The sequence below is a fragment of the Melospiza georgiana genome, chromosome 27, assembly GCF_028018845.1.
Source record: "Melospiza georgiana isolate bMelGeo1 chromosome 27, bMelGeo1.pri, whole genome shotgun sequence".
NCBI classification, from domain to species: Eukaryota; Metazoa; Chordata; class Aves; order Passeriformes; family Passerellidae; genus Melospiza; species Melospiza georgiana.
In genome coordinates this window covers 6,588,550-6,600,427 of record NC_080456.1, presented here as the reverse complement: position 1 = coordinate 6,600,427, position 11,878 = coordinate 6,588,550, and the positions used below count along the sequence as shown (strand labels likewise).

Genomic DNA, 11,878 nt, shown 5'->3' with positions numbered 1-11,878 from the left:
AATTATTTTCCTGGTTACACTAATTAAGATGTAAATTTTTAAGCCAGGTGTTGGGTTTAGATGGAATTCAGGTTTTCCCTTCACTGAAATGACACAACCAGATAAAGCTGGTGGTGTCACACGTGCCCCTGCCCGATCGATGCCACCTGGAGCAGGTGTTATCCCAGGTGGCACAGCACCAGGCGCTGCCTCGAAAATGGGATTGGATCGTCAGAAAAAGCTATTAGCCCCTTGTCAGGACCCTCTGATGAGAACTGACTGCCCAGCACGGATCGATGCTGCCAGCTCACGCCTCGTCCCTGCTCCCGTGTATTTCAATCACCCAGCCCAGGATCCAGGTGCGCCTCACCTGATGGGAGTTTAAGTGTCATTTATGGCTAATTACTTTATGTGGCGTAAGGTTTTCAGTAACTTCAGCCTGGCAGAACAGGCTGTAATTACACAGGTCAGACTCAGACACCCAGTTAAAACAATTCCTCCCTGTATTTGGTTAAAAAGTGAAGAAAATTAAGAACTGTGTAACTGACCTAATAAAATAATTTTGCAATTAGGACCAAATGACTTCTGTAACTTGTGAAAATGTGAAATTCGGGGCAAAGATTACATTTTTATTTGAAGTAATGATGATTTTCTTCATTTTCATAAAACCCTGGCAGTGTTCTCAGCTCTGTGTAATGGACCAGGCTCAGCAGCTGTGGGGTCATGGATGGGGAGCATGTTTCTGCAGCTGGACACAAGATATAGGGGTCACTAAACCTTGCTGCTCAATTGTTACTCTCTCCAGCTTTCCCCATCCAAGTTCTTTGTATCTCAGTGTCTGAGAAGTTAATGCAAAGGGTTTCACCAGGTCCCTGATCCTGCATGCTACAGGTACAGTTTTCTGCCACCTATTTGTAATGTCTGTATAGGGCCAGAAAAGCAAAGGAGCAGAGTGTTTAGGTTCAATGGGAAGAAAAGCACCACTAAATAAACTTAAAACCCTGAAAGACGTGGACCCCTGAGAGGATAAATTACACACACCACAAGTGTGAGACACAATTAGTGCTGGAGAAAACCATTGTGAGCTGGCACAAACCTCTTCTGCACTGAAATAATTGAATAGCCATGGAAACCATCAAAGCTGCTCTGCTCATTTCAGGTAAGAAAAGAACGAGCAGCATTTTTGGCTCTGCCCTATGGTTTTTCCCTGTGTCACAATTTCGCTCAGAAAAACCTTATTGGTGACATAACCACGAGATGCCTCGAGTGCTCAGGAGCTGGACAGTGGCCCTGGTGTGGGCACACACCCCCGGGTCCACGCAGCCCCTCTGGGGGCCAAGTGTGCTCGTTCTGCACGGTTGTTCTCGGTGTGATCTCCTCAAAAAGCAATTGTCTTCCTCCTCATCCTTTGTGCAAAACATAAAAGATTAATGATTCTAATTTCAGTGCCGCAGCTGCCTGATTTTTGGGGCTGTGGTGGCGGGGAGGCCGGAGGAGGAGAGGAGGAATGTCGGTGCTGCTGCCGCCGCCCGAGGCCGAGCGGAGCCGGACGGATCCTTCCGGCAGCACCGGCGGCTGGATCCACGTGTCCGGGGGCAAACAGACCCCGGAGCCACAACCTGGAAATGCCAGGTGTCCCACAGACAGACGCCAGGAAATCTGGCAGTGCCAGGGCTGAATGGGAGACAACAACGGGCTGAAGGAGGTCACGTATTTCAAGGAGGATTACCTTACCTTATTTACCTTACCTTACCTTACCTTACCTTACCTTACCTTACCTTACCTTACCTTACCTTACCTTACCTTACCTTACCAGGCAGGATTTAAATATCTGTCTGCCATTAAGAACTTGTGTACTGACCTACTGCAGCTTGGGAAAGTTGGAGCATCAGTGTCAGATCAACTTCCTCCAAGGCACTGCTCCTCAAAGAAAATAATTTAGCAATTATAAACAAGAAACTTATGAAATCTGCTCTGCATTATATGCAGGTTCAATACATCAGGTTTAACTCCTTTTGTCCTGGTGCTGAGCGTGACCTGCTCAGCCCCAGCTCCTCCTGCCCATGTTGCTGGTGGAGCTCAGATAGTGGACCCTGTAACAGCTGGGATAAAGAGTGCAAAACAAGGTCTAGTTTTGTAACATTAACTTTTTTTTATTAAGAAGACAGATATTTTATAGTACTTCTTTTCCTTTGTAAAAATGGGATACATGAACCAATACAAAATGTGAATGGGAACAGATGGATATGTATTTTCTTACACTGTAACATCTTCCATGGACACCTTAAAACAGAACTGGCCTAAGGGGAAAAAATAAAAAGGCCGGGTAAATAAAGAACAAGGTTGTTTATCATCAGTTCTGCGTTCTTCATTTGTGATCCTCCTTTAAACAAGGTTGTTCTTTCTTCACGCTTCAAAGTCCTAATGATCTAAAGCTGTACAAAGTAATACTCAACAATACATTTCAACAGTGCACTGTATACTGAAGAAAAAATACATAAACCGATATACAACTAAAATTAATAATTTCCTGTTTTTTCTCCTGTTTTTATGCGTGGTTTTTTTTTTTTTTTTTTTATTTTTCCAATGCGTGGGGCCGAAATTTTGCAATCTACCTGAGACGGAAAACACCAATCAAACACATGAACCTGAGACATGTCAACATTGTAAGTCAAAGTTACATCGGTAACACTGCACTACGGTACACTTCCAAACAAATATGGGCTGCTCAAGGCCAGGATGCCCGTCCCGTGCCGCGGAGCCCCCGGCTCCAGCCTGGCTGCTTCTCACCGCGATGGGGTTTGGCAATGGTGCTGAGGGCTCAGACAAGAGCTGCGCTCGGCAAAAGCTGCTCGGAAAAACGGGGTGTTTGCTTCGCGAGGTTCCGCCCGTGAGAGAGGGGAAAGACGGAATACTGCCGGGGAAAACGGGCCTGCTTGGTGCCCCAGGCCGCCCCATTCCCAAAGGAATCCCACATTGTAATGGTTCTGCCCAAAAACAGCAATTAAAAAACAAACGCACGGAAATGGCCCCCCCCCCGCCCCAAAACCCGTAAAAAAATCCCCAAACCTGACACTAAGATTAATGCTTTCCTTAAATAAATCAGATACATTTGCCACATAAACACAATAAAAAAGTATCGCTCGAAATCCATGATTACTCACCAAAAAAAAGTCAGCATATATAACTTTATACCGTCTTCCCGCTGCAGTTTGCTACCTGTCGCTTACAATCCCAATTGAGCCAGAGTCTCCTGTGCACCTATGGCTTTAGTGGTCATTAGCACGCTCGTTTCAACACGAATTCCCGCGTTTTACTCAGCAGGTAGAAAAAAAAGGCAGTTTTGTTCATCCAGCCGCTCTCCGGGCCTGGGCTCACACGTCAGAGGGGCTTTACCTGCTGCCTCCGCGGCCGCCAAGCGGGAGAGGATGAGGAGAAGCCCCCGCACCCGGGAGGGCTCTGCCTGCCCAGCAGGGACCCTGCTCCCGCATCCCCACGGCCGAGCGGCGCCTCTGCCGAGCTCCAGCCCATCTCCCAGCTGCACCATCGAAAGCACCTGAAACAGCCACAAAAGGGGGCTTGGGGGTGTTATCCGAGCCCTGACGGCAACAGGGGGACGGGACATGGGCACACTGAACTGCAAACTACGCATCTAAAATGTGCTGGTTCTCCTCCGATGAGCTCGAGTTCTGAACGGAAACTGGTGAAGAGAAAAAAGGGGAAACACCTTCAGAGAAACGCACCTACTCCACGGGGTCCCAGCTGGCAACTCCAGAAACAGGAAAGGGGAAACGAAGAGCCACAGAAACCCGAAGGGAACTAACGCACAGAAGCCCCTCTTCTTCCCAGCCTCCCCCCGACCCGAACGAACAGAAATTAAACAAGGCACAGAATCTTCTGCAAATGACTTCACTAAACTAAATCCAAGCTGGACTTGGCCAAAAAAAGAAAACCCAAACGAACTGAGGTGTCAAACAGCAGAGTGTACTTTACGAGGAATATTTTTACACAGCAAATCCCAGACCTTCCCGGCCTCACCGCTCTCCACCCATTTGCTTTTTTTTTTTCCTTAAAAAAAAAAAGACACAAGCTGGTTGCAACTTCCAAGATCACTTTGTCTTTGTAGCGTTTAAATAGGGCCAGTAGTAACCGTCCACAGTTGGACACCTCATGGGAACCAAGGCTGCTCTAGATGAAGTACTCTTTCTTTTCCTCGGAGTTGTTTTGTCCCCCCTCTGCGTTGATGATGGCTGTGTCTGCGTCGGCCGCATCATCTGCTCCTTTGGCTTCGTGAGTGAAGTATGTACCTGCAAGGGAAGCGGAGGCTGCGTGACTCCTTGGGGGCCTCGGTGTGGTGCTGAGGGAGCGACTGACAAAGGAAACAGAAAGTGGGGCGTGTGTCCCGTCAGACATGACAACACCACGACTGAGGGGCCACACGAGCCTGGCCTTTCATCCTCCAGCTTTGCTCTCTGTCTTACCTTTATGTCTGGCAAAATATCGCCCTAAAATGATGAGCAGGCAAAGCATTGCAAAGACGACGACGGCCACGACGCCACCAACCACGGCATGGTCCACGCTGCGTATGGCGCCGTCCTCACCTGCGCGGGAATCTGTTGAGATCAGAAGAGGAATAAGAATTGGGGACTCACTGCAATGCTCTCGGCAGGCTCTGGCTGCAGCTGCTCTCAGGACGGGGAGAGCTGCCCTCGGGCTCTCCAGAGGAGCAGGGGTGAAGCACGGAGCTAACTAGACAGATGAGTTCGGGCAGAGGAGCTTTGTCCGGAGCCGAACTGATCTGGCGGCTCGACTCGCGAGGTGTTTTCCGCTAAAAGCAGCAGCACTATGACTACGCACGTGGGAGACAGCTGGGAGAGGGGAGCAAGGGCACATGGAGTTGTTGGTGGGGATCTATTTTGGGAAATTTCCCTATAGTGCTCCTCAGCCTTCTTGGCGGATGGGGCATGGAGAAGAGCAGTACCATATGGGAATATTAATCGTCAGCTCTGAGAAATGGCATTAACGAGTGCCCTGTTGATAGCATTTCAACTTCCCAAAACACTCCTTGCCCAAAACCCCACCCACCCAGCATGGAAATGTGTTTACAAACATCCTCTGCCGTGACTGAACTGGGTTCCACCATGAACCTCCATCTTTCCTGTCCAATGCAACCGATAAGGACACCACACTCCTGACCCAAAAGCTAACACCCAGTCCAGGGCCAACAGTAAGCAGTAACTGTACAGAGCCTCCGACTGCTTTACTGCGTTTATTTAACTCCTCACCACACAATTAGTTTCCTTTCAGAAGCGCCTCTCCCTCGGGACGCCGTCACCTGGGAGAGGGATGACTGATGTGGCGGAGGAACAGCTCCGGAATGAACCCCGGATGAGCTATGGCCATGTAAAATGAATGTATAGCAGTGTAAACAATTTTAATTTAAGAACGCAGCTACATCAACCCTCGCTGCAATCCTAATGGCAACTGAGATTTATAACGCAGTAAAAAACAATTATTCTCCCGCTGATTAATACATTAACATTTTGGAATAGAAGCTAAACCATTGTCTCTTTTTTTTAGTGAGTCAAGCGCGACACCTCTATTAAAATGATTTACTGGCCATACCTTACAATTTAAGCACAGCAGCAACAGAAACGGTAAAAATCTTTTAACTTTACATGATTTGTGAAGTCATATGTGAAGGATTTACCATTTAAATCTTTCACTACAAGAAGCACATGGCCCATAAATCTGCCCTGCCTGCGCCTGCCTGGACACCTCAGAGAAATGCGTTTTGCCAGGACGACTGAGAGAGCAAATGCAAGTCAATTTTTAAGAAAGATTTATCTCCGTCTCCCTCCAAAGAACAGAGCAAATCTCTGAAGCCTCCACCTCTAATAATATTTGAAGTTTATCGATCAAGCGTACAGATCCGTGACAGCTAAAGGTAATGGGGCTCTTTTGAGCTGAGACCTGATACAAAGCTTTCGAGCAGCAGCTGGGATTTACGCTTTCTATCGATATTTCCAATTCTGCTCCAAGATTAAGGACTGAGGGACCCAAGTAAATAACTAGGGACCAAGAGCACCATAAAGCGTCTTTTAATTAAAACAATTTAAGAATAAAAGCCACTTTCGAGTAACCTCTGAGAGCAGAAGCCCCAGTGTGGGCAGAGAGATGCTGGGATGAGCTGGGGTGTGGTGAGAGACACCGTGGAGACCCTTCCAGCAGCTTGGCTGATAAGGTAAAAACCGCAGCCAAAAAAGATTATTCTCCTGCAAACCAAAAGCACAGCAAAGGAGGACCTTCTGTCTCATCTCCAGTGGGAGCAGATCATGCTGTGATCGCTTCCCAGCATCTGCTGTGTGGCGAGCAGCTGAACATCCCTGCATGCTGAGGGAAAGGTGCCCATGGACACCCATGGGGTGCTGAGCTGAGCCCGTGCTCAGGGACAGGATCTGCTGATGCCCAGGGTGGGGAACACCAATCACACTGGGCATCCTGGGAGCCCCCACTCCGACACAGCCTTCCCTCTGCCACTCCAGCTTGGCTGATCCATGAACCGGCTCTCTGCAAAGCAACTGAACTGGCTCATCTGCTGGAGCAGCTGCTTCAGGCATGCTTCACTCCATTTTTTTCTTATTTTTTCAGAAACTTTCGCCCAGTTCCGCTCGGGTGCATTCGGAGCAGCCAGCAGCATCCCAGCCTGGGCGATGAGTGCCTTGTTGACATCTGGAACAGCTGAGGGGCATAAACATGCTGAGTTACGGCTCTGTAATGTGCTTCCAGCAGGATTTTGCATCAAGAGGCATTTTTTCTTCATCACCATAAATTAAGGTTCTGGAAAGACGAAGCCGTGTGCTCGTGCTGGCGGCGGCAGCCTCGGCGCTGTCCCACCGAGCCGGTGCCGCAGGGATGGGGCTGTGCCAGAGCCCCGCGCCTGACACATCCCTCCTGTCTTCCTTTGCCTGACATCGTGCCAAGAGCAGGGGGCGAGGGCTCCCCTGAGAAGGGACTTTGGCCTACAGCCTTGCCAGGTTTGCTCAGCAGAGTTTGTTAAGTGTCAGTTCCTCTGCTGAGACGTGCAGGGCCATTTTTCTCAATTGTTCCTCTCAAGGAAGACCCCTGCGAGGTGCCAGCCCCAAGTTCATGCTGTTATACACGTGGCTAAATACATCTTCAAGCTCACACACAGCCTAAAACATTCCTGCTGCAGCATCTCCTCTCCTTGCCTCCAGCCCCTCATCAAACCCTGCACGCTCTGGAGCATGACCCAGCACCAAGAGCTCTGCCTGCAGGCACAGCAAAGCCCAAACCCACAGCCAGTGACTCCCACAATGCTCCCAGCAAACCTGTCTGTGTGCCACCAGCACAGCAACAGCCCCTCCACATCCTCCTGTCCCTCGCTATTTCTTCGGTAATTAACAAAGTGTCAGGTCTATGGAACAAGGAATAATTCCCCAAAGCCAACGAGAGACTTGACCTTAACAACCGGAATCTGCTTTAAATGCTGTCTCCAATTCACCCAAGCTATTCCTGCCTCCTATCTCTGATTAAACCAGAAATCACAACTTTATTGCTGAAGAGGGAACAGTTGAGATGGCAGGAACTGACAAAATGCCACATTATTTGCTAATCCTAATATGTTATTCTTCCTCAAGATTTGCTTTTCTCAGCACCAATTCAATTACAGATGCTACAAATCCTTCTGACATTTAATTCCCTCTTGTCAGGGCGCAGTAAATGTATACATGCAGAGCTTTCCCATTAGGATGTTAATATATATTGGAGCAAGCTGAATCCTGGCCTCTCCGGCAAATCATCAGGAATTTGCCTATTAGGCTTTTGTTTTGGGTTTGCTTGTGAATTTTTGTGGGTGGGGCAGAAAGAAGGAGGGAAGCGCAGGGAATGAACAGACACCACGGCATGTTGTCAGCAACATGCCCCCTCAGGGCTACTCTGCAGCTACGGTGCACCTTGGCTGAACCGTTTTTGGGTCGATGCTTTGCTTGGCACCAAAGCACCTTAAAGGAAAACTGCAGAGGTAATGGTACAATCCACTTGCCAGAGCTGAACTCATGCAGGGAAAAAAAATCAATTTGTCTTTCCAAGTGCTGTGCTGCTTCCCCAGGGGATTGGCACTGCTGCACCCCACAACAGGGGACACCAGGGTTTCAGGGGATGCAGTACTGGGCCCATGTGCCCATGGTGCAGATCACTGTACAGCAGCAGCAGTGCTCCAGAGCCTCTTCTAGGGGGGCCAGCAAGAGACTTGGGCAGCTTTAAATTTATTTTTGCTGATTATTTTTACCAACTGCTCATGCAATCAACAAAATAGTGATTACACCGCTGGAATGGCAACCTTGAAGTTTTCCTTTAAACAAAAAGTGCGGCTCAGCAAACAGCACACAGACAGGAGAGAAAGGGGTTTGGGACTGCTTCCTACTCATCACAGAACGAAGGAACTAATTCCAGAGGTTAGGAGCAGTACGGAGCAGATGCTGAGCTGGAGATTGTCCATCTAAGTATTGATAATCATCATCTGTGATTCACACCTGCAGGCTCTCAGCTATGGGGGCTTTGGGGGAAATCTTAGAAAGCGAATGTTCTAATGATCTCCAGGTTTCTAACATTTCTGCCAATGTAAGTGCTAAAATCAGCTTTCTGTGGGCTCTCAAGAAAAATGTTGGTGATGGTAAGAGCAGCACTCTGACAGTCTGGGTCAGTGCTTACACTGAGGTTTAGCACAGGGAAGACTTCTCTGCTCCCAACTTCTCAATGAATAGGTTCCACTCAATTCCACTTTAATGAGGCTTTAAATATAGATGTATCTATGAATATTCCACTCTTTCCGTCAGCAGCAGCATCCCAAGAGTAAAGGCAAGACTGGGCTGGCCCGGGCTGCCTGTATTTTAAATCTCCTTTCTACCCTCACTAACAGCCTGAGACCGATTTGGGTCAAACCACTGCAGGTTTACCTTCAGCGCTCCCCTCGCTCTCAGCAGCGCGTCCCGCGAGGCTCAGGCGGCGGCTCTGGGCTCACCTTGGTGCCAGGAGCACACGCCAGCATCCTCGAGCACCTGGAGGCAGCAGCTCCTTCCTCGCAGGGCCTCCTGCAGCCGGAGGAGCTGGCCCCACCTCTCCCGGAGCGGCTGGCACCGCTGCTGACACTGACACTGCTGCCAGCAGCTCCTGCCCTGCCCTGCACGCTCCCCAGCCGCTTACAGCTCTCCCCAGCTTGGAGCCAGGGTGTGGAGCCAAGGCAGCACTGGGACCCGCAGCCTGTCCTGCTGGGATGTGGAACCCCGGCTGTGTGGGGTTCCTGACTCCTGTCCTTCCTCCTCACCTCCCTCCAGCTTCACCTTAGCCCAACCGCAACATTTGGGGTATCTCTGTACAGCCCTGACCTTCCTCTATGCCCATTTCTGCTGTCAAAGCAGAGAACACAGGGAGATTTTTATGAAAATGGAGTTAAGACATTATTTTTGGCACATCAGGATTTACTGTTGCACTTGCACAAAAATTTACCTTCTATTTCTGGGTGAAAATTAAGGTCAAGCTCCTGACATTGGGCAGTGTGGGCTGAACTTGTGGGCAGGAGCAAGCTCATATATACCAACCCCACTGAAGCTCCTGAGCTTCCCAGATGTGCAGGTAACATCTGCATCGCAGCAGGGGAAAGGAAACCTATGCCAACAGCTTTGAAGAATTCCTAAACAAGTGACCTCTTGTAAATCTGATTACAGTTTCGTTTGTTAAATGATTATCCCATCAGTGTGCCTGAAGATCCCACAGGTCACAATTTGGGTGTTTAATGGCCTTAAGTCATTTGAGCACTCCTGAAAACCTGGTGAGCCAATTATTCCTTTTCCCTGGAGGTAGAAAACATCAGGACTGCACTGACACCTCCCAAATGAATCTGGGGTCAATTCTTTTGTGGAATGAAGTTTTTGAAATGATGGAGCAGCACTAGAGGTTGGACTTGGCAGGGGGTGCTGGTGGAAGAGCAGGCTGCCGTTACTCTGTGAGCACTATAAAGCACTTAGCCACGACATGGGAGGACAGAAATCACTGCCTGCCCATGACAGGATGAGCAATAATGTTATTCATTCCCACAGCATGGCATGGAGCAGGCTACCCCTCCTCGAATTTATTGAGGGGCTGTTAAAGAGCAGCGTTAACCTGCCTGTCGTATCGTAATTGAATTTGGTCTAATTTAAACCAGAGAAATTTGAGGAGTTCATCCTTCTTCAATCAATAAGCTCCCCTTCAGCGACCCATTTCAAGATCGCTTCATAAAAAATAACGCGCTTTGTTTGAATAAATGTGCTCACCGTGGCAGAGCTCAGAGCTGCACGGCTGTTTCCACAGGCTCCTCTCTGGAGAAGGGAGCCCCGTGTGCAGCCGATGCCATCGCTCCACCAGCATCCCCTCTGCAAAGGCAGGCTGATGGTTTTTGGTCAGGGAACCATTCCCCGGTTCACAGGAGGTGCTGGTGCTCTGGAGCAGAGCCAGGAGAGCCTGGGGAGTGTGGGCAGGGGTCCCTGGAGCGCCGTGCCCAGAGCCCACGGCAGTGTCTGTGTGTGTGCACCTGCACGCACAGGTGTGCACAACACACACACACACAGGCTCAGGTTTGCCCCCTCAGCGCCCAGTGCTGCAGGAACCCTGCCTGCCGGTCTGTGCCAGGCTGGAGTGAGGAACTGAGAGGTGCCAGGCCAGCCCTCTCCGTACCCTAAGGGCTCAGGACGTGAGGAACAAGAGGAGGACTGCGAGAGAGAGGCACGGACACACAGAGCTCAGCCCAGGAGAGAGGATGGCTCTGGACTCAGGCTACCTGAAGGGCGGAAGGCAAGGGATGCATTACTTAATTGCTCAGTCGGCAGAGCCTCGGCTGAAGCTGTGGGTGGGACAGATGTACCTGGAAGGAACAGCACACTGAGCAAACACGGCAGCAGCCCCCGCCCGCCACGCCAGGGTCCCCGTGGGGGTGGGACCACCTGCATTGCCCAGGGTGGTACCCAGGGTCCCCATGGGGATGGGTCTGTGCCCTGCATCCCTCAGGGTGGTGCCCAGGGTCCCCGTGGGGATGGGTCTGTGCCCTGCATCCCTCAGGGTGGTGCCCAAGGCTCCCAAGGTGGGTCCGTGCCCTGCATCCCCCAGGGTGGTTAATCCAGCTGGAGCAGAGGGCAGCGTTCCCAAAGGAGAGCTCAACTCCAGCACTCACCTGGACCACCCATCTGAGAGCCCCCATGTGCTGACCCCGGGCCAAAAGCGTGACCTGGTTTCAGTCTCTGAAGTCATGGGGCAGAGACCACTCTGTCTGCAGCAGACAAGGGCCTGGGGCTCTCTCTAGTGCCTCCCCCATACCTGACCCAGTATGATGCTGACCAGGAATGATCATCACCCTTTGGGCAGCAGGAGTAACCCAAAGGGCAACAAGCAAAATTTTGAAATTCTTAGGGAAAAAACCAGCAGCCAAACCAGATGCTCCAGAAAGGCTGCTTGGCAGCACATGATAGGTGCTCACTGTGGGCTGTGGCTCTGCCTGAGCTGCGTTCTGTAGAGGGGGGGGCAATTTTTGGTTTCCATTCCAGACTCAGAAAAAGGACTACACTGAGCTGTGTGCTCCGGGAAAGGTGTGAGCCCCTCTGAGCAGCACAGGCTGGGGAGCGAGCACCCACTCTGGGAAATTCCCTTGAGGAATTGTTTCAGGTTCTTCTCTTCATTCACCAAAAAGTGTATTTTTCCTTAAAAAATAGAACTTTAAAAGTAAAAGAACTTAAGACAAAACAATTTTCCCCATCCACTCAGGGATGTTCACCACAGCCCTGGTGCATCTTACCTATGGGATCTGTCCCAGGCCTGCAATAATAATTGTTAGCATTGCTCAGTGTTA

General features: G+C 50.1%; 1 protein-coding gene across 8 annotated transcripts in view; it reads right to left on the bottom strand.

Moving 5' to 3' along the window:
- Positions 1–3,942: 3,942 nt before the first annotated feature.
- Positions 3,943–11,878, bottom strand: part of CADM1 (cell adhesion molecule 1) — a 132,926-nt gene continuing 124,990 nt past the window's right edge. For 6 of the 8 annotated variants that reach the window (XM_058041445.1, XM_058041446.1, XM_058041448.1 and 3 more), the window contains 2 exons: positions 4,461–4,592; positions 3,943–4,286 (listed from right to left, as the gene is read on the bottom strand). In XM_058041445.1, coding sequence (XP_057897428.1) covers positions 4,168–4,286; positions 4,461–4,592 — 251 coding nt within the window. In that variant the 3' untranslated portion in view covers positions 3,943–4,167. Of the gene's footprint in view, positions 4,287–4,460; positions 4,593–10,816; positions 10,901–11,878 lie in introns of all 8 variants that reach the window. The other 2 variants (XM_058041443.1, XM_058041444.1) reach the window with 1 other exon arrangement.